The 21,543-nt window shown below is 29.5% G+C and overlaps 9 protein-coding genes across 9 annotated transcripts; 6 read left to right on the forward strand and 3 right to left on the reverse strand.

The window, feature by feature from the left end:
* Nucleotides 1–99: 99 nt before the first annotated feature.
* Nucleotides 100–1,350, forward strand: OCT59_016788 (uncharacterized protein). Its single transcript, XM_066145915.1, has 8 exons — nt 100–127; nt 204–482; nt 552–602; nt 677–748; nt 817–888; nt 987–1,043; nt 1,128–1,168; nt 1,298–1,350. Exons 1-6 carry the CDS (start codon nt 116–118, stop codon nt 1,038–1,040), a joined length of 540 nt encoding a protein of 179 aa, XP_066003652.1. The 5' UTR covers nt 100–115; the 3' UTR covers nt 1,041–1,043; nt 1,128–1,168; nt 1,298–1,350.
* Nucleotides 1,084–1,793, reverse strand: OCT59_016789 (uncharacterized protein). Its single transcript, XM_025317520.2, has 3 exons — nt 1,641–1,793; nt 1,480–1,566; nt 1,084–1,406 (listed from the first exon to the last, which is right to left on the reverse strand). Exons 1-3 carry the CDS (start codon nt 1,782–1,784, stop codon nt 1,248–1,250), a joined length of 390 nt encoding a protein of 129 aa, XP_025178091.1. The 5' UTR covers nt 1,785–1,793; the 3' UTR covers nt 1,084–1,247.
* A 176-nt stretch (nt 1,794–1,969) lies between these two features.
* Nucleotides 1,970–3,068, forward strand: OCT59_016790 (uncharacterized protein). The gene is made up of 3 exons (XM_066145916.1): nt 1,970–1,999; nt 2,065–2,576; nt 2,658–3,068. The coding sequence occupies exons 1-3, from the start codon at nt 1,978–1,980 to the stop codon at nt 2,835–2,837; spliced, it is 714 nt and encodes a 237-aa protein (XP_066003653.1). The 5' UTR covers nt 1,970–1,977; the 3' UTR covers nt 2,838–3,068.
* Nucleotides 2,820–5,378, reverse strand: OCT59_016791 (D-lactate ferricytochrome c oxidoreductase; the record flags this gene model as incomplete). Its single annotated transcript, XM_066145917.1, has 11 exons — nt 2,820–3,134; nt 3,199–3,226; nt 3,300–3,655; nt 3,723–3,921; nt 3,990–4,122; nt 4,214–4,401; nt 4,477–4,721; nt 4,807–4,942; nt 5,022–5,104; nt 5,169–5,256; nt 5,346–5,378. The coding sequence occupies 11 exons, from the start codon at nt 5,376–5,378 to the stop codon at nt 3,100–3,102; spliced, it is 1,524 nt and encodes a 507-aa protein (XP_066003654.1). The 3' UTR covers nt 2,820–3,099.
* A 251-nt stretch (nt 5,379–5,629) lies between these two features.
* Nucleotides 5,630–7,269, forward strand: OCT59_016792 (uncharacterized protein; the record flags this gene model as incomplete). Its single annotated transcript, XM_066145918.1, has 7 exons — nt 5,630–5,771; nt 5,846–6,135; nt 6,200–6,519; nt 6,597–6,646; nt 6,715–6,842; nt 6,911–6,945; nt 7,182–7,269. The coding sequence occupies 7 exons, from the start codon at nt 5,630–5,632 to the stop codon at nt 7,267–7,269; spliced, it is 1,053 nt and encodes a 350-aa protein (XP_066003655.1).
* Nucleotides 7,270–7,507: 238 nt separating this feature from the next.
* On the forward strand, nt 7,508–8,651 carry OCT59_016793 (uncharacterized protein; the record flags this gene model as incomplete). The annotated part of the gene is made up of 5 exons (XM_066145919.1): nt 7,508–7,584; nt 7,746–7,957; nt 8,033–8,187; nt 8,256–8,448; nt 8,542–8,651. The coding sequence occupies 5 exons, from the start codon at nt 7,508–7,510 to the stop codon at nt 8,649–8,651; spliced, it is 747 nt and encodes a 248-aa protein (XP_066003656.1).
* A 1,127-nt stretch (nt 8,652–9,778) lies between these two features.
* Nucleotides 9,779–10,673, forward strand: OCT59_016794 (uncharacterized protein). Its single transcript, XM_066145920.1, has 4 exons — nt 9,779–10,120; nt 10,185–10,243; nt 10,301–10,483; nt 10,558–10,673. Exons 1-4 carry the CDS (start codon nt 9,828–9,830, stop codon nt 10,593–10,595), a joined length of 573 nt encoding a protein of 190 aa, XP_066003657.1. The 5' UTR covers nt 9,779–9,827; the 3' UTR covers nt 10,596–10,673.
* Nucleotides 10,674–10,736: 63 nt separating this feature from the next.
* Nucleotides 10,737–11,798, forward strand: OCT59_016795 (uncharacterized protein; the record flags this gene model as incomplete). The annotated part of the gene is made up of 7 exons (XM_066145921.1): nt 10,737–10,739; nt 10,871–10,996; nt 11,070–11,155; nt 11,224–11,320; nt 11,405–11,433; nt 11,510–11,663; nt 11,730–11,798. The coding sequence occupies 7 exons, from the start codon at nt 10,737–10,739 to the stop codon at nt 11,796–11,798; spliced, it is 564 nt and encodes a 187-aa protein (XP_066003658.1).
* A 774-nt stretch (nt 11,799–12,572) lies between these two features.
* OCT59_016796 (uncharacterized protein) lies at nt 12,573–21,088 on the reverse strand (the record flags this gene model as incomplete). Its single annotated transcript, XM_025317525.2, has 23 exons — nt 12,573–12,834; nt 12,922–13,160; nt 13,226–13,679; nt 13,759–13,913; nt 13,991–14,114; nt 14,202–14,874; nt 14,957–15,095; nt 15,165–15,335; nt 15,432–15,505; nt 15,575–15,684; nt 15,754–15,840; nt 15,903–16,058; nt 16,131–16,253; nt 16,339–16,509; nt 16,580–16,687; nt 16,781–16,911; nt 16,980–17,301; nt 17,378–17,655; nt 17,737–18,037; nt 18,118–18,347; nt 18,430–20,475; nt 20,638–20,803; nt 20,900–21,088. 23 exons carry the CDS (start codon nt 21,086–21,088, stop codon nt 12,817–12,819), a joined length of 6,465 nt encoding a protein of 2,154 aa, XP_025178097.1. The 3' UTR covers nt 12,573–12,816.
* Nucleotides 21,089–21,543: the final 455 nt, after the last annotated feature.

Below are 21,543 nucleotides of genomic sequence, written 5' to 3' on the forward strand. Positions count from 1 at the left end.
TAGAAAATAAATAATAGATCACATGTCTAAATGGACTAAAATGGATTAGTATCTTTTCTTGTAACTTTAAAATAAACATTTCTTGGTTCTGTGAATTTTATGATTAATTTACAAAATGTTTTTTATTGTAAGCATAAATTAAAGATATTCTCCAAATACTACTTTTTAATTTGTAATTTAATTGTATCTTCATAATTTTATAGAAAAAGTTGCACCATACTATTCAACTTCACCCTGCTTTTTTTACACAAAATTTCGAAACTTATCTTACGGAAAAATTATATAAAGATGTTGAAGGGACTTGTACAGGAAGATTTGGATATGTTATAGCGGTATTAGATACTAACGAAACCTTAGAGATTTCACAAGGAAAAGTTATACCATCAGTTGGGCTAGCCGAATTCGAAGTTGCATATAGAGCCATTGTTTTCAAACCTTTTAAAGGGGAAGTTGTAGATGGTGTTGTAAGTCAAGTCAATAAGGTAAAGACATTTCAAATATAATACTTTAAAAAGTTAATCAATTATTTTAATTGTAATATCTATAATTAGATGGGATTCTTCGCTGATGTGGGGCCATTACAAATATTTGTTTCTAGTCATGTAAGTAGGTTAAACCTAACGGGTGATCAATCTTCAAAGATTCAGAACTCACCATGTGATATCGTTTTTTCTAGTTGATTCCACAAGATCTGAAATTCGATCCTGCAAAAAATCCTCCGTGTTATGCCAACAACAGTGAGGATTCCGTAAGTTATAATCGTTTTTATTAATAATTTATTTTACTTATCATAGTATTTATTTATGTTTGATTTAGTATGCAGTTATTGAGAAAGGAACTCATGTCAGAATAAAAATTGTTGGAACAAGGTTTGATGCAACCGACATTGTGAGTATAAGAATAATTTTTGAATAAATAAATATATTTACATATTTACTAAATTCAAAAATATTTACTAAATTTGAATTTTTTCTTTAATGAAAAAGTTTGCAATTGGAACAATTAAAGATGATTTTTGCGGAGTTGTTACCGGAAGCTAATTAGTAAGTTTACTATTAATTATCTTAATAAGATAATATTTAATTAAGTATTTTGACGGAACCAATTAGTTTTTATTTGTTTTTCAGATATAAACGGGATATAGTTTAATATTTCTATTTCTGGATTTGTTAGTAAGCTAGTAATCATTCATTAGCATGTGTGTAAAAGAAAAGAAAAAAAAAATCTAAATAATGCCAAAATTACATTCAATATAATTCGGGCGTTGAAGACGTTTTAACACATTCTATATTTTTAGTTACTGGTTCCCACATCCATGATAATATAAAAAACATAAACACATATCCTAACAAAAAAAAAATTTTTGATGTAGGAATTATTATACGCGTTTGATTATCTTGTCCAATCTGGAATACAACGAGTAAATTGATTTTAAAATAAGATAAGATTGTAAAATGAAACTGATATACAAATATAAACCTTGTGAGAAACTTCAACGATTGAACCATTTTTCCAGTGATTTGGATAAATGAAATCAGTTGTCCACTTTTCATTTCCTGTTACATGCTATCAAATATAAATAAATTTTAAGGGTTAAAAAGTTTAGGCCTCTAGCAATGAGCAAAAAGAAATGAATTAACCTGTGGAAACCCATAATGTTTCAACTTTAACTTTGATAAATCTAAAGTAGAATAAAAAATAATCATTATAAGAATGAAAAGACCGTATTCAAAAACATAATTAAAAGGTTGAGTTATATGGGAAGCGTGATAATATTCTTGCATATTTTTTTTTTTTTTTTTTTTTTGAATTCAAGCGCGCTATTTATAATTTTTTTTCATTTTTTTTTGTGCTACAATATATGAAAATCAACTGGTGTAACACGGTTAGATGCTGAAGTTTACACGTGATCTTTCAAATTTTTCTCAATCATTTATAAAAATCAAATCTTTTTTATTGATAAAGAATTATTTCATAATGATGCATAACAACGATACAGGTATGTTTATTTAATTAAATATTTTCTAACGGAAGTTTCTAAAATTAAGTATATTCTAATCACAGACATTAATAATGGTAACGAATCGGAATTCGAAGATTATTCAACACCCACAAATGACATATCACCGTTCACTCCAATTATATTGCCAACACAAACCACATCTTCAGGACATGAGCATTCTTCATCAAACAATTTAAGTCAACATAACTCGATTACTTTGCCAGAAGGTCAGCAACAATTTATAACACCACCTGAACATGTACAATATCCTGAAGATGATATTCATTTTCATCCAGTTTTAAGACGTTCTTCTACTCCATCATCATCAGAGGAAGAATCTACTTCAAATCAACCATCTCTTAATATAAGAATTCATAATATAGAACAGACAATAAATAATTTACAATCTTCACTAATTACTTCCCGTAGAACAAATGAAATTGAAAAAGCTCTTGAAAAACTTCAAGCTGAAGTTGCTGCTTCACATGAACGTATAGAAAGATTAAGAAAAGATTTGAATGAACGCGATAAAAGTAAAAGGATCATAAATCGAAGTTGGTCTTGGTTTGTTAGAGTAAGTTAATTTTGTTATTTTTGGCGCGTTTCTTTATTATCCCAATTAAATTAATGAATTTATTTATTTAATTTAATCCAGATTATAACAAAACATAAAATTATTAACTGTGTAATATTAGCAATTATATGTGTTACATTCGCACTTAGACGACAATCACCAAGAACGGAATCTTGGCTTCAAAGATTACGTATGCGGAATCGTAAAGTTAAACAATTTGCAAAAAGTGCACTAACTGATTTTAAAAGCACTCACCCATAATTCTTGTTTTCTTTGGCTTTATTTTATAATAATCAGACCGCTCAAAATCCAACACTTTACTTAACATAACCCGGATAAAAAAAATCATGTGACCAGAAGTTCGATGTTAAAAATTGATGCAATCAACCCTATAAATTTTAGTTAATAATATAATTTATAAAAAAAAAGCAGGCACAGAATACTTAATGTTATGTGATAATTAATACATAATTGAAACTTGCTTTTTTAAAAAACATGATTATTCTACGAATTACTATTAATTTTAAAAATGGATTGGTTTATCATATGTGGCCATTGCTGCAATATAAAAAAAAAAGTTAATATTATATTAGTAAATAAGCAAATATTAATGATTACTAACCCGCTTCCTTTAAAGCCTCAGATAATGTCTAAGGAAGTTGAAAGAATCGTAAGAATCAGAAGTTAGGTTAAATATCATTTTTCGAGATAATAAAAACTCACCGGATGAGCGTGGCAAGTTCTAGCAATGTCTTCACTGCTTGCACCATATTCCATGGCCAAAACCGCTTCACCAATCATTTCTCCAGCGTTAGGTCCAATGATATGAACTCCAAGAACTTGATCAGTTTCAGAGTCGGAAATAATTTTGACGAATCCATCCGAGTCATCATTAGTGCGAGCACGAGAATTTGCTGCAAATGGAAAGGTACCAACACGATATGGTTTTTTGGTTTCTTTCACTGCTTCCTCAGTCTTACCGCACCATGCGACTTCAGGATGAGTATATATTACAGATGGTATAGCATCATAATTTACATGTCCATATCCAACCTTAATAGTTTCGACAGCAGCAATACCTTAATAAAAAAGAATTTATTTAATTAGTGCAATATACGTATAAAAAACATAACTCCTTTGTATTACCTTCTTCTTCCGCTTTATGTGCTAACATTGCACCATATGTAACATCACCAATACAAAAAATGTGAGGTTTGTTGGTTTGGAATTGAGAATCGATTTTGATTCTACCCCGTTCGTCAACATCTATGCCTACATTCTCCAACCCGAGATTTTCTGTGTAAGGACGTCGTCCAATCGACACAAGAACGACATCGGCTTCCAACTTTATAAATAAAGGAAACCTTTAACAGAAAAATATGAGAAATTATAAAATAAAAATTAAATACATACAGTTTCTTTATCTCCTCCTTTAGCAGATTCAACATTTACATATACTTTGTCTTCCTTTTTGGAGGCATCAATGACCTTTGTATTCAATTTGAATTTTAACCCCTGTTTTTGAAGTATTCTAAAAAAAGACTTGCTAGCGTATATAACCATAATCGAGATGAATAAGAATTAATGACATGAAAAAAAAAAAATTAAATTTGAAATAATAATGTCATATTACATACGCCGATTCTCCATCCATTCCAGCACCAATAGATCCAAGATACTCTACAACTGTCACATCAGCGCCTAGACGATGCCACACTGATCCTAACTCGAGACCAATAATTCCACCACCTATAACTAACATTTTTTTGGGTACTTTTTCTAAAGAAAGAGCTCCCGTAGATGTAACTATTTGTTTTTCGTCAACCTATATAATTCTATAAATTAATATAGTGCAGATAACTAGATAACTAAGGATTTTAGTATATTAATTAATATTAACCTCTAAACCTTTAAATGGCGTTGGCTCTGATCCAGTTGCAATTATAATATTTTTCGCCTTTAATGTAGTTTTATTTCCATCTAATCCATCTACTTCAATTTCGTTTAACCCAATTAATTTTCCATGTCCCTTAACATAAGTAACCTTATTCTTTTTAAATAATCCTTCAATTCCCCGAGTAAGTCCTGTAACGGCTTTTTCCTTGGCCTTCATCATTGCGGCCAAGTTCAGTTTCACATCCGAAACTTATTTTACCAAACAGCATATTTAACAACAAAGGTTCTTAAAAAAATAAATAAATGTAATAGTCGTAATAACATTATAACTTACCATCGATTCCTCTATCTTTTAATTCATGTTTTGTTTGATGATAAATATGGGAATTGTTCAACAATGCCTTAGAAGGAATACATCCAATATTTAAACAGGTTCCACCAAGTGTTCCTCTTTTTTCAATGCACGCAGTCTGATAAGAATTAAATGATTGTTCATGATGACGCGATTACTTAATATTCCACAAGCTATTATAAATAAGAATTATATACCTTTAAACCCAGCTGAGCAGCTTTAATAGCAGCCACATAACCTCCTGGGCCACCGCCAATTACAACAGTATCGAACTCCTTGTCTATAGGATAAATAGAATTTAGCCTTCCATAATTATGGAAATAGGGTTTGGATACTCAACTTACCAGTAGAAGTTGCAGCATACGACCTACGACCAACTAACGTAAAACTTGCTGGTCTGGTAATTTTATTGGCGATTTGTTTACTTACAAACTGAAATGTACAAAAACAAACGAGTATTTATTAATTAGATTTCAAACTTTGATTCAAATTTAATTAGAAAATATAAAATACATATTTACAAAAAAAGAAGTTTGACTAGGTAATTTGTACATTTTGGTTTTTCGTTAAAACAACGTCAGTCAAAACGAAACGATCTCCAAAGATCTAACAAATATCACATGACACACGCATGTTTGATCGTGTTATTTGTCCGACGATGAGACGATCTGATAATTTTAACTGCGTTAATCAAAACAAACAAAAAGCCATTTATAGTTATAACTTCCTGAAATTTTGCGCCACGCTTAAAGTTGATCTAGTTCTTTTTCCTTACATTTCAACATAATCAGATTTGTAGTGCAAAATGTCCGATGATAGTGCGATTGAGATGGAGTTAGTACCAACTTCAGAATCTGAAGTTCCCGTTGAAGCTAAAAAGCGAATTCACGAAGACGAAGACGAAAACTGTTCTCCCGATGACGCCAAAAGACAAAAGACTGAAGGAGGTAAAAGATCATATTAATTCGTTCTAATTTCATTCAACCTAAATTATTTATTAACTGGTCAAAATTTGACTTAGTCAACCGTTCCGGTTCGCCTTGTTCACCAACTCCGGTTCCCACACCTAAATCTACAACTTCAGCTCCTTCTCCTTCAGGGTCAGCGACGAAGAATTCCATAACTCCTACAAGCTCTTCGAATAGTTTATCGATTGCACCACCGGCAACTAGTTTATATACCCCTCCAGCGACCGCCACAGTTTTCTCTAAATCTTCTTGGTTAGATAAAATGCCCGCATTACATTTAAATGACGCCCAAAAGGCAGCATTAGATAAAGCAAAAGCTTTTGCAAAAGAAATGCAATCGGTGGTAAGTAAAATAGTTCTTTTTGAGTATTATAGATTGAATTTTGATTTTATTTTGTTTGTTATAGTTACTTAATTCTGCTGGAAGTAATCATTCTCCACCGCCACTTCCCACTCTTCTTTTATCGTCTAATCCTGGATTGGCTTCTGGAATAGATCCTCGGTCTCTCTCTGTATTATCACGCATTTATGTTGGCTCTATTAACTTCGAATTAACCGAACAGCATTTACGCGTAGTTTTTGGTCAATTTGGCGCAATTAAAAGCGTTAGTATGTCTTTAGATACACTAACTGGAAAACATAAAGGATTTTGTTTTATTGAATTTGAAACTCCAGAAGGTGCTTCTCTGGCCCTTGATTCAATGAATGGTGCCGAATTAGGTGGAAGGTAATTTACTTATATTTTATCTTATCATTACATTTTATATAAAGAAATGGCTTAAAATGTCATTCATGATAATTTAGACAGCTTAAAGTTGGTCGTCCTAATAATTATACAGCTGCAACCGCTGCTGGTTAGTAATAAGTTTATTTTTTTATTTTAAAGACTTAAATATCTGAATAAGATATGATACTGAACAAGACAATGTAGGATTGTCTCCACCTCCAAAAACTCGAATATATGTATCAAATGTTAACGAATATGTGAGTGAGGAGGACTTATTGAGTATATTTGAATCATTTGGTAAAATCAATCATTGTGCTCTGATGGTAAGTTTCCTCATTCTATCTTAGTTAAGTTCTATTAACGTTTTCTAATATATTTGTTATCATTTTAGCCTGATCTCATAACAAGAAAGCATAAAGGATATGGGTAAGTCGATCCAGTTAATATTTATTTGTGACATATAATGAACCTTAACCTATATAGTGGATATAAGAAGTATTTGGATCAAATTTTTTTGACGATTAATGAGAGAATAATATAATTACCGTGCAACCGGTGTCGCTGTCTGCTCACGTGTTGTGTGAATTTCTTTTTTTCTTTATTGTCCATTTTTCCCTTGCATATTTTCTCTCTTGAATTTCCCCAATTACAAAAACAAACAGACATTTGCCATCAAGCCGCATTTTCAGTTATCAGGAGAAGAGCTCTACATTGACATGCCGGATTTTGATATTCCAATTATTTAATTAATTATTTAATATATGAGTTTATGGCATCGACTTTCTTTTTTCTTCTTTTTTTTTTGTTAAATATGGAAGTTGCGGGAAATGCACACTCACTTTTATTTCGTCTATGCACTCTATGCACTCCAATTTATTTTTTTTATTATTTTTATTACTTTTATTATTTATTTTTCCCCGTCATTCGGGTATATTTTTTTCTATGTACATATACATACACAAACACATCAAATGTGCACATATGAATCATGTATATATATCAGATTATTCAGCAGACAGTTATTTACGCCTTCAGTAATGAAAAGCCAGCACGTTCTATGATATGGTAACCACCGCCTGGACGGCCGAAAGTGGTAGTGCTACAACTGTGTCTGAAAATCCGCCCAGCAATATCGAAACTTAAGATTGGAATGGATATAATAAGTTTTTGATTTTGTTTATATATTTAACCTTATTTTTTTCTTTTATTGGTCTTTATTGTTTTAGGTTCATTGAATTTGAAGATGAATCTTCTGCTAGTACAGCTGTAACTTCCATGAACAATTTTGAATTAGGAGGTTTAATTCTACATGTAGGGAAAGCAGTGATTGGAGGGCCTCTTAGTGAAGGGATGAAAGCTATAGAAAAGTTACCTCCTCTGCCAGCGGGAGCTACTCCACCTCCACCTATTGTAACATCACCCTCTGTTTCTGCTGCGGGTATTTTGCGAATATATTTGTATTTAGAAACTTCAAGCTATTCATGATGTCTAATCTTATTTAATGATTTATTAGCGGCAGCAGCTAAAGCGCAGAATGCTGCAGCAAAAATTGCAGCTGATCTTGCAGCAAGAGGTCAAACTGCAGTTGAATCAGTAGCACAAGAGGAGAATATGAGTATTAGTGCCAGTCAGCGTTATGCTATCATGCAGAAATTAGCGAGACAAGAGGTATGTAAAATTTTAATTCATTTATTTATATGAATTCATCAGATTTAAGTTTAAATGTTTGTATTTAGTCATCACCGGTAGTTGTTATAAAGAATGCAGTTGCACCTTCTGAAGTTGATGATACTTTAGAAGATGAATTTAAAGAAGAGTGCAGCAATTATGGTAATGTTGAAAGAGTAGTAGTTTATGTTGATTCGGAAGAAATTTTTGAAAGTGAACGAGGGTTGGTTAAAATTTTCGTGGAATTTGATGACGAAAATGGTAAGGATAACATCGATTTTTGTTGTGTTAATAGAACAAATAAATAAATGTTTCTTTTAAAACATTGTTTTTATTTTATTTTATTTTTTATAGCTGCTGAAAAGGCTAAAGAAAAGTTGGATGGTCGTTGGTTTGGCGGACGTCGTATAAATGCATCTTTATTCGATCTTAAAAAATTTCAAACGGGAGATTATTCTAATTGACGAAAATTCAATCTTACATTCACAAAATTGTACCATTCATTGTTATAGAAATCATAGGAATGCAAAATATTTATAATTATGAGACTTGGATTATTATTGAATGAAATTGTGAAAATTTAGAATTCTTGGCATAGTAATGATTTTTATTTCTAGAAACAAAAAAAAGGTTATGAACCTTTAGTTGATGAATATTATGTAAATATAAGTTATGGAACAATATTAATAGTTAATATTATTTTTTACTGTATTAACAAAGGCTATAATATTTTGTGATTAATAATCTAAAGGCATTAGTTAGTTTTGCTTCCCACTATTTACAACTAACCGCTTTCTAATCCGTTTCCATAACGGAAGCCTTGGTCTTTTTTAAAGCTTCAATTGTTTTCTAAAAGAAAAAACCATTTAAGATTTCTATTTGTATAATTCAATCAATACTTGAATGATTTTTTACCTTCTTTGCATATCGTTGATTACGAAGAAATTTAGGATCAACCTAAATAAATTAAATATAATTAGCTTTATGAAAAACCATAAGTTTAAGGTTAAATATTAAAAATAAATATGAAAAATAAACGTACTCCCTTTAGAGAAGGATAACGATATGTTTTTGGCTTCTTAATACCATTACGGTGAGCCTTTCGATCTAAATTTTTTTTTTTAAAAAAAAAGAACGATCACGTATAAAATTGATATGATACATATGTCCATTAAAGAATTACTTTATAACTTACTCTGATTGTGATTGGTATGATTCTTGCTTTTGGCTAAAATTTGATAATATATACAAATCAGAAAATCGAAAATAATGAATTGATCAAAAAAAAAATAAATAAATTAATAAAATAAAACCTACCCATTGCGCTTGAAATAAAAACCTTTTTAATTATCCAAAGAACAAGTATATAAATTGAAATTGAAAAAGATTCAAATATTTATAAAAAAATATTTACGTATTATTCATACAATAAATTAAAATTAAAAATAATACATACCTTTCAAGATTGCAATAAGAGATAATTTCAAATTCAAATATCGAAAAAATTTTTTTATACTTCCAAAATTAAAACCGGTTTGTGTAATGTCCATCATATCTATGAAATTGCCACGTGATAACCTGTTTTTTTGGTTTTGGTATTGGTGGTAGCGCTCTGGTCATAATAACCATTACTGCTTGCAATGGTGATTAAACGTAAACTTAGGAACTCAACAGCGAATACATCTACTCCGGTACCAGAAGTTAAGTCTGAGGAAATAAAAACTCCTAGTCCTACACCTCCTGTAAAGGTTGAGCGACGCGGACGACCACGTAAATCTGAGACCAGCGAGGAAATAACTAACGATAGACCTGTCAAAGCCTCCCGTCCAAACGAAACGTTTAAAATTATTCCCTTTAATCCTAAAGGTACAACTAGTAATAGCAAAGGCAAAGAAAAAGAAACAACTCAATCGCCCACAGATCTTCCTTCGGAGTAAGTACTGATTTTTCAAAGAAACGTGCATATTTCCAGAAGATTTTTACGCTTTCATTTTTAGACCTGTGTACAATGAACCAGTACAACAATTCGAACCTAACTTTGTTACACTTCCGGAAGGTAAATTATATGATTTTGTGCAAAAATAGTGCTTCAAAATTATTAACTTTCTGAAAGCTCCTGTTTTTTCGCCTCTTCCTCAACAACAATCACATATAACACCGCCTATACAAGGGGCTTCAACTTATTCAGGTAATATTTTGCAAACTCCGAGAAACACACGACCACGTAAATGGATACGCAGAAAAGTAGTAATTAAAACTACTGGAGCTGAAATAGCTGTACCTGTTTGGTATTCAAGTATGTAATTGCTTAAAGATACAATTGTTTCTAAATTTTTAATTAGATTCTTATAATTTATTTGAATTTTATAGATGAACAGAAACAATTGAATAATTATGGGATGAATTAGTTAATAAGTTATTTTTAATGAAAGGATATTATTCTTGCTAATTAAATTTCAAATAATAATTTAATTGAATAATTTTACATAAAATATATTATAATTGTTTTATATTGTGTTCTGATTTTAAAATCTGGAATCTGTTAAATGATGGTATAATTTAAGATCAGGTCCCATTATACGCTATCCGTTACATCTCCAAACCAATCCAGATATGTTTTCCAAAAGAAGCACTTTTTAATTCCTCGTTTGCAAACAAAATCCATCTTAACAATTTTAATCAGCTAACCGCTCAAGTAATTATTTTTCATAAAAATGAATTATGGGATGAAGCTAATATTTTAGAACGTCTTTATTATAAAAATAAAAATCAACATCAACGCGCTGGATACTTTCGTAAGATTATAGAGGTTGCCATTTATAATTAACCTTATTGATTATATGATCATTTACTCTTTAACTAATTCAATTTAAAATCTTTAGGTGAGAAAATTTTTAAAAAGAATTAAAGAGATGGGAATTAATGAATTGATGTCTGGATTTATAGAAGCTTTTTATAGCAAAAAAATGTAAGTACTCTTTACTTCTAAAAAATTTTTTTTTTTTCAAAACTTAATGCATTTACGAATATAAAAAGTGGAAAGATTCGAAGTACATGGGATCAAGTGCCATCTCAAGAAATGGTTATTTTTGTCATGAATAGATTAATTGGCGTGGTATTATTGATGAATAAGGTTGGTAAATTATTTCATTAATTTCATTAGCTGCATTAGATCTATAAATTTTAAATTTAAATCAACCTGATGACTGATTTTTAGGCTTTGCAAATATTCAACGACGCATTCAAGTAATTTATATAATTTTTATTACCGAACTTTAAATTATAAAAGCATCAAAAATTTATTTATTTCAATTAATAATAGTACTTTTAGTGCTTTATTACGCCAAACTGAATTTATGTCATTTGCTCTGGCATGTTTAGCAATACTTGCAAGATTTAATATTTTGACACGTGTAATGCTTGAAGAAATTAAAAAATGCTATGGATTACTAAGAAATTGGGTTGAATATTTTCCGGTAATTGTTAAATTGAAATTCTTTAATGTTTCCAGCTTTATTAATTTGTTATTAAATCTCGTGCAGCGATCTTCACAAACTATTCCTGAAACAGATCTTGATAATGAAATTAATAAATTACCTGAATTTCTATAAATGTATACATAGTTAAATAATAATATAAAATCAAATTTATCGTTATAAAGCCGCATTCTTCTCTATCTCATCAACGGGCAGAACATGAAAATGTAATTTAATAAATTTAATATCACCTGAAGGTATAAATGTGTGTGAATACGATCAAACAACTAATGGCGAACACGTAAATTCAAAGGGCATCCTTAACGTATTAACGTAAGGTGGGGCCATGGGAGTGTAGACCTTTATCGTAAACCGGGTGTACGATTAAAATATAGCGAATGTTATTGGTAGGATTAGTTTTGTGTACTAAAAGCACAAAAATATTATTTAAAAAATTCAATGTTTTACAAAATAAAAAGAGCGAAGATGCACCAAAGAAGCGTTTAAACAGAAATTATAGAAAATTACAAATGATACTATCAATATCTAGAATAATTTTGACGATTTTTTTTATTTATTGTTTTTTTATTACAAAATTACGCGTATATAAAAAATTTTAATGTTAAAAATAATATAAAATGAACATTTTTCTTCAAAATTTGAGCTATACAGTCTAATAAATGCTACATTATTTGGTGTTTTATCGTAACACAAGAAATTGTCAAATTGGAACTAGTCCAAAAACCTTGACTGGTTAATAATCGGGTTTTCATACCAAATCTAATTGGATATAAATAATTTCCTTCAATATCGTTATTCACAAAATGCATTTAATAAAACCCATATTCATTTATAACCCAATTCATTCATATATGATCATCTTTCTGGGTGTTACACGAAATACGAATTAAGTGATTCATAAATTATTTATATTTCTACAAAATATCAAATAAAATTACATTTCAAATATTTAAAGAATTAAAAATGTACATAAAGTAAAAAAAAAGTAAATATGTAATATTAAAGAATGTGTAAAGTAACCTATACTTCATTCAAAATGTAAATTATCCAGAATTATTATCCAAAAAAAACAAAAATTTACATTCTAAAGAAAGTTTATGAAATAGTGAATCTTAACAATTCTAAAACTAATTCATCGTTTCTTATATTTCTGTAATCATAAAAAAAAAAAATTATATTAATTTCATAATTTCTATAATTCTTGTAATACATAAAATCATTAATTAAAAATACATACATCTTCCGTTTGTAATTTCTTATTGGGATCGATCGAATTTCGTAACCCGAGTAAAGTTTGTGATACAGCTTCAGTAGCCCCAATCATAGGTTTCAAAACAGCAACTGGAACGGCTCGTATCACGGCTCTTACTGTTCCTTGAGTTCCAGTCTTTTCATATACTTCCATAGGTACAGCAAAAATTGTATGAGCAGCAGTACCTATATTTGTTCGTAAACTCTTATATGCTTTCTCGATACCTAGAAATGATTAAAATATTAGAAAATTTTTGACAAATATTTATTGCAAAATGTAAGAGAATTACCTTCATTTAAATCTGCTGGCTGATTAGCATATTTGCTAATTAATTCTTTAGTGTTTTCATCATCGCTATCAAACTCCTCTTCTACGGTACCTATTGTAGTGTTACTTGAATTATTTCTGTTTTCAGTACTAGTTTGAGATTCAAAAGAGAGAATTTCATCCGCATGTTCGAGTAAAATTTGTGTTCCAACCGCAAGTTTAGTACCAAATTTGATTGCTTCCATAGTTGTAGCTCGAGCAAAAGACTGTGTTCCTTTTTGTAATCCTCGAATAACTCTACCATCTTTCTTATATTGTTCAATTGGTAATAAAATAAGATCAGCGACACCGGAACCTAAATTAACTAATGAACGTATTGGAGCTACACCGGATACTACATTGGGTACTTGTGTGCTCTTTATATGTGGTAACCATGCCGCACCCAACTCTTCAGCTAGTCGTTGCCATCCTTTAACCTTAATTATGAAAAATTGTCAGAATTATATCATTTTACTTAAATAAAATATCAAACTTAAGTAAAAACAAAAGACTCACCCCCGTTAACTTAACATTATTTAATGTCATTTCCGCAGCTTCAAAATGAAAGAAATTCATTAATTCAACCAAATTACCTTCCTTCAGGTTAGCATAATCAATATGTTTAGGCTTATAATCAATCTTCATTTTAATAGGATGTATCTCGATAGATTCTGTTAAATTTTTTAAATCATTAATTAACAATAAATTAAATAATGAATAAAAAGAAAAGGAGAAAAGGTTAACTTACGAAAATAAGTATTATCATCAGCTTTCGGAGGTTTTTCAATAGTAGAATCTTGAAAAGAAAAGAATTGGATTATAAATTGAAGAGCATCTTGATCAATATAAAACCTTAAAGGCAAAAATCGTGCCTAAGATTCATAATGAATTAATAAACCTATTAAAAATAATAAAATAAAACAAAATAAAATTTTTTTTTACGAATTTAAATTAAATACCTTTAATCGTAATTCTTCCAAAGAATCAGTCGGCGTGGGACGAACACTATTTAATTCTATCCTAACCATATTTGATTTACTTTCGCGTGGGCTTGTATCATTATCTGGTCGCATATGAGACAAAAATTTGTGCCACGCTGATGTTTTTATATTATCTAAAATTTCTACATCTCTGATAAGAAGCAACAACCTAAAAGCCAATATATTGTCATTAGGAAAGATATCAATATCTAAATTTACTTTTTCAAGTTTTATGTCAAGCTTGCTAGATTTCGAACGATTTAATCTACGACTAGAATGTTCGGGTCGTTTGCCCTCTCGAATATTTGTATTTTCAGATCCCAATCGCGAACTGACTTGACTGGCAGTGTCACTATGATCGTCTATATAATCGACTTCAGAGCCAGTTTGGGATGTAACATCAAAATCTGAGTTTTTATTAAAAGGTGATGATCCCAAGAAACGTTCGAGAAGGCTATTAGAATCTGTTTCTAAAGAATTACTGCTTGTTTCTCCAATTAAAGAACCTGACCCCCCAACATTTCCATGAGCTTTTGCACGCGCATAGGCATTCATTACTTCATTTTTACTTTGTTCCCAATCATAACCATCATATAATTTCCATACAAGATTAAAGTCTCGTAGTTTAATCCTAGTCAAACTATTTGGTATCCTAAAAACATTAAATGAGAATTTAGTAAAACAAATACAATACACAACTCGAGTACTTATGGTAATTGTTTATATAAACTTACTCTTGAATAGAAGAATCATCAAGTTCGCTTGCACTGGGTACAGCAAAATGATTTTCTGAAAAATTTAGAGGTTCTGAATCCAAACTTTTGATCATATCGTCACGTGATTCCGAAGCTTTAGAACTCCTAACTATTACGTCTTTATTACAAGAAGAATTAGATAATGAATAGTATAATCAATGATTAATACAAATATTTTACTTCATACCTTCGGTATTGTCAAATATGACTGCATTATCAAAAAGATGAGTATCTTGTTCATCTGATTCATTTTCTTCGATAGTGTAATACTCTTCCACGAACTCTAAATTTGAAGCTGGGCTCTTGCTTGGCTTTTTTTTTGGAAGAGGATGTTTAAATGCATCCATATCCAAGCTCTCTACATTATTAAGTTAAACTTAATCATTTAAAATGAAATTTTATTTTTTAAAAAAATCAATTAAAAAATAAAAAAATAAAAATAAATATCAAGTACCTAACATATTTTTGTATACAGGCTCGTCTGAATCATCCCCTCTGTTAGCAGCAGTTGTTATGTGAACTTTTCGTCTATATAAATAAAATTTTCTTTAATTCCTTTTATTTTTAATATCAAAATTTTCAATAATAAAAATTTACCCTTTTTCGGAAATCTCCTCCTTTGGAGTTAAATGATTTATTAGGTTCAATAATGTTTGGAATGTATCCGCACATGTCTCAATCGTAAGGTGTTCATTAGTAAGCTCGAGCTATAAAAGAATGACATTATCAGAAAATTAATTTAAAATAATTTTTATAAAATATAAAATATTTAATACCTCAAAATTTGGATAAATTTCTCCTTTATTTGCTTTAAGTTGAATTTCTGCAAAGTCGAGTGATGCAGCTTTAACGAATCCGATAGCCTTAAATTACAATATAAAATCAGTATATTACATATTATTTCATAAATTCAAATATTAATTACCTTCCAATATTTTTTAACGCTAATAGTTGATGAACCACTTTTATTTATTGCACGTTCTTGAATTGTTTGATCATCGCCAACAAGCATCAAATCCAAATTTTGAACGATTAATTTTGCAGCAAACATTGGTGATCCAGATATTATATTGCTTGATGCCTATAAATAATAAAAAAAAGATGTTTATTACTGAAATCTCACGATGAAAAAATATACAATAATATTACATACTTTTAAACTGTCGAGAACTACAATAACGCGCCCAGGAATATTATTCGGATTAAAGTCTACTGAAGAATCATTTATTGTAACCGATAATTTTATAAATTGACTAGGAAGTTCCACAAAGATTCTCTATAAATCATTTTACATATGTAATATATGTAATATATATTAGTATAAATATTATATTTTATGTAAGTTAATCTTATATACTTGCCATTTCTGGTTCTTGAATGAATTCAAGCAAATCATCTATCCATCGTGTATCTTGAGAATGCCGTAAAGTTACACCATTAATTGATAAAGTTAAATTCGTTTCTTTCATGTTTGCTACAACGTCAAGCGAGATAAGCATTATTATAGAAATCATAGGACGCGTGTTTTTTGTCTAGATAAAGATATAAAAGTTTAGTTGATTTGTTAATGAATAATTAAGCTATATTTATATATTTGATTACCTTAATGCCCTTGTTTAATGTACGACGTAATATCTGTGCTGGTTCTTGTGGCGTTGTTATATCCAAATAATCAAAATTATCATTATCCAAAACAACGTACGTATCATTCTATAAAATATATAAATATAAATTTTTAATATATAAAGATATACTCAAAAGGTTTCATTAATTTTTTTTTTTACAAAAAAAAAAAACACGCACCTTTCCTTCGTGTTTTATGACACTAAAGAATCTGAAGTCTAGCATGTTGAGTTGATAAATACGTGTTGATTTTGATTTTTCGCTAGCTTTCTTTTCGGGATTTTCAGGATCATATAATATAACAACTTCGACTATAATGAAATTATAAATTTAACTTTAGATTTAATGGTTGCATAGTTGAATTAAAATTTATACATACCTTTGGCTATAAATACGACAACTGATGCGAGACTAGGTCTCAATGGCATTGACTGAGACCCCATAAAACTTCCTCCTTCAAACCTCATTCTCATTTCAGAACTTTCAGAATTATATGAATTCATCCCATAAATTGAATCCGATTGATAATTGCCAGCCATATTAAAGTGACTATCTTGTTCATTAGAATCAAAGTCATTAGCATCAACACTATTTTTAGGTTGCCATAATGTCAAATCATTAAGCATAATTTGCAGAATATCAAATGATGATTTTGTGAGTCGAACACGTGTATGAGGGAAATTACAATTTATCACAAATAACTATTTAATAATGATAAATAAGTAAGTAAGTAAATTAGTTATTAATTTATATATTAGAAATTAAAATTATACTTACCGAACTTTCGATCGTTCTTTGCTTGAACATCAATATTTCTTCCTCTTCATTTTCTACTGGCCAACTGGAACGATCTTCTCCTTCAAATGATGAAAAAGTTTGTGAAAATGGGGAAGATCGAACATTACCTCCGATAAAAGGCAATTTGCTTTTGACCGCGCTTGTAGGTCTATAAGTAATTTCAACATTAGGAAACATTGGAGATATATGAGCCATAGAACGATGATGAGTTGATGGTGTTAATGGTTTCATAGCAAGAAAACATTTAGCGTCCGAATCTGAAAAATTTTTTTTTAATAGAATTAGTAAATATCCCAAAGAAGAATTTTTTTTTTTAATAATCATAAACATTTATATACCATTAGATTCTTTTAAGAAAATATTTACTCCCCCACATTCTATCTTTATTCTATTTTGTTGTAAGTCACCGGAGCGACCTTCAGGTTCAGAATGCTGTTGAATACCGTAATTTTCTATACCAGGACTCTTTGTGACTCCAGTCGCAACATGAATATTTATTATATCGAAAATCATTAAATTAGAATGTATGCAATAATCTTCAACTATTTCATGTGTATTAGAAGCACCCAAATCTGGACAGTGCAACATCATGCGAATTAAATCACAATTAATTCGAAGATGAAACTTTTCCGATTTTTTCTATTGAAAATAATAATAATTAGAAAAAAAAATCACCAAAAACACAAACAATTTTTAAAAAAAAAGAAACTTCACTTCACCTCATTCATCCTCTGTGTATCCAAATCATCAATTATGTTTTTTTCGTTAAATATATGTTTGGTAGATGTCTCTTCCGGAGAAGCGCTATTAGCATATTTAGAAAGAGCAAGTATATAATTCTCCAATCGATCGATTATTCGAAGATCAAAGTGTAATTGCACTGGTTGTAAATCAACTGCGATATCGTAATTTAATACATTTGATGGAGTTAAAGTTGATGACAATGTATCTAAAATTTTTTGACAATTAAAATATAATTTAATTATAAAGTAAAAAAAAAGGTAAAAATAAAAAAAAAATACTATATCTACCTTCATTAGAAAGATTCGTAATCTCAACCTTTATTTTAATGACATCCTTGATAACATTATTATTATCGCTTCTACCAAATCTAGTAGTAGCTCTTCCAATTTTTTTAGTACCATTATTTTTATTTTTATTTTTATCCATATTTTTTACTGGAAAAGTTGGAAAATCAGATTCTTCAGGATCATAAAAGTTTAATAGTTCAGGATCAAAAAATAATAAAGGATTATAGGTATTAAAATTGGGAAGTGTAACTTCAGATTTTAAATCTTCAAATTCGGATTTGTTTCTTAAAGGATCTTCTAACCATTCTAAAATAGAAATATCAGAGAATGCTATTTCCATCAATATACGTGAATATTCTTCATTATCCAAATTTTTTTGATAATTAGGAGGATAATTAATATTTGATACACTCCCACGTCGTTTTCCATTATCAATCAAATTTTCAGGATCCCATCTTTGTAATAAACAAGAAAATCCATCAATACTAATTTTTATATGGTTAAGATTTAAATTTTCAGGTAAACGTGTATCGAAGAATTTTTTTTCAGGTATAAAATTAGGTGATGGATCAAGATATAAAATGAAAAGTTCAACACTAGAAATTTTAAAATCAATTTTCATGCTAGATGCATTTGACCCAGAAGATATAATATTTGATGCAGAAGAGGCAATATTAGGAGGATGAGATAAAGATGATTTGTAATGATTTGGAGGTGAATTATTAGATTTTACAAAAGAAAAATTTTCAGAGGAACTTGTAGCATATTCACGATCAAGTTCTAAATTATAAAAATTATTTTTTGATGAATCAATATAATAAGGTTTAAAATGACCTTGTGAACTTATTGATGATTCTTTTTGATGATTTCTTAAATCACCTTTATTTCGTATTGATGTTGAATTAATTTTATTAGGTTCATGTTGATATAAAAGATCATCAAAATCATCATTTTGAATTGGAGAAGAAATTGGACGATAATTTGCATCCTCAAATTGATTCAAATCATCACTTTCGGTACTACTTGGAGGTCTAGTACTTGAAGAAGATTTGCTTCTTGATAACGCGTCGGCTAAATCTGCAATTAATGATACTTGACTAGGAGTTAACACTGCAGTTAATGATTGAATTAAACCTTCAATGTTCCAAGATTGAGTGCTCTTAGCTTGTTGCATGGCTTCTTGTGTCAAATAATATGATGTAGCAGCATTTTGTGCATCAAATTGAATAGTAGGAATAGAATTTTGACTTAATGTAACTCGAATAATATTCTCATGTTCAGAACAAGAAAAGATCATTGCTTCATAAGGAATAGTTTGTTTTTGTTCTTCATTTTCAGAACCAATATCTGAACCATACCCATTTGAATGTGAATCAAAAAATTCGTCTCCACTATCTTCACCACCATATGAAAAAGTTTTAGGTACATTTAATTGTTGTGGTCGTTGTGACGATTGTTGATGAATCCATTGATTTGTTACTTCTTTTAACCAAATATTTAATCCAGTAATAGTAAAGGATTTTATAGTTTCAGCTTGTTCTGGTGGTAATGTTACGCTAGCCGAACCGGATACATTAGGAGGAGTAGGTTCATCATCTAATCCAGGTGTTTCATCTTTAAAAGAAATTTCTGGAATTTTTAACTCGAAACAATATTCCTTAAGTTGATCGTTCTTGTTTGAATTATAATCTCCATTAAGTGAAATAGTTGATTGATGAGAAAGTCGTATACAAGTATCCTTTAAAATTATTTTAACATTTGACATTAATTTATCAATTAATCGTGCCAAAATTTGAACACCTTCTATACCATTGTCACTAGGTATAGAAGATTGTTGTGGTAACGTTTCTGATTGTTCCAGCCCTGAGCCACCCAATTCTTGACTTTCTGATGGAAATGCGTTACTATTATTACTATGAAAAGAATGATAGATTGAATTTCGAAGTTCTTCATCCTCTTCAGGAGGTAACCTTTCATGACGAAGAAAATCACCAGCAAAATGAAATGATGATGAAAGTATGTGTGAATCTTCGGGAGTAGATTTAGCTATAAATTAAAAATAAAAAATAAAAAAGAAATCAAAGAAAAGAAAAATAAAAAAAAAATAAAAATTGATAGCGAGAAAAAAAAACTCCAAAAAAAATAGACCCGATCAACAAATATATAATATATTTATATATATAATATAATTTTTTAAATTGATTTTACCATTTCTTGGTTTAGCATGTTCAGGAACGACAGTAATTTGTAAATTGCAAATCTCCAATACACAATCACAATTCCATATATTTTTCCAAGGAATATTAGCGACGATAGCACCAATTTTGCCGTCCGTTATTACCACTGGTAAATCAACGACGAGATCATTCAAAACCTTTTTTTTTTTTCATATACACAATATATATTATTATAAATAAAAATAAACATTTACATAAAGTTTAAAAGTTATAAAAAAAATTTTATAAAATACCTCTACATTGAGTTTTAATTCTTTTAGGCGTAGCAACCCTTGGCTAAGTTGAACATCAAGATCAAGATCTATATCCTCAGCTAAAAATTGACCCAAGGCTCTCTTAAGCAAGAATTTGAGCAACCTTTTTTGGATCGTTGAAGGAATGTTTACTAAACCCCAACCCGTAAAAGGCCAACCTCTGTACATTTGTAAATTTCAAAAAGATAATATAAAAAAAAATAATAAATACAATAAAAATACTAAAAAAAAAGATATTATTTTTTACACAAATAACTAAAATCTTTTTAGAATTCTATATTTACTGTGTTTATATAATAACGAATTATAACAACATTCTGTAAAATAGATATTCTCGTATTTATGTAGGTGATAATGGGAAAAAGAGAAAGCCAATTATTAGTCAGCACAGGCTAGTTTTTTAAAGTTCCCTTCTCGCGCAGTATATTTTCCGTTCCCTTGTTTAATATCCGCAGTTAAGAATATGTTAATAACATAATTGGGAACAATAATTATACCATATGGGGGAAATCTGCGGCATCTGAAATAGTATCTGGTATCGGGGATCTCCTATAAAATTACATATTTATGTACCAAAAAGTGATTAAAGTACACCAATGCCATTAAAAAGAGACTTAATTTCC

This window comes from Rhizophagus irregularis, chromosome 25, assembly GCF_026210795.1.
Source record: "Rhizophagus irregularis chromosome 25, complete sequence".
NCBI lineage: Eukaryota > Fungi > Glomeromycota > Glomeromycetes > Glomerales > Glomeraceae > Rhizophagus > Rhizophagus irregularis.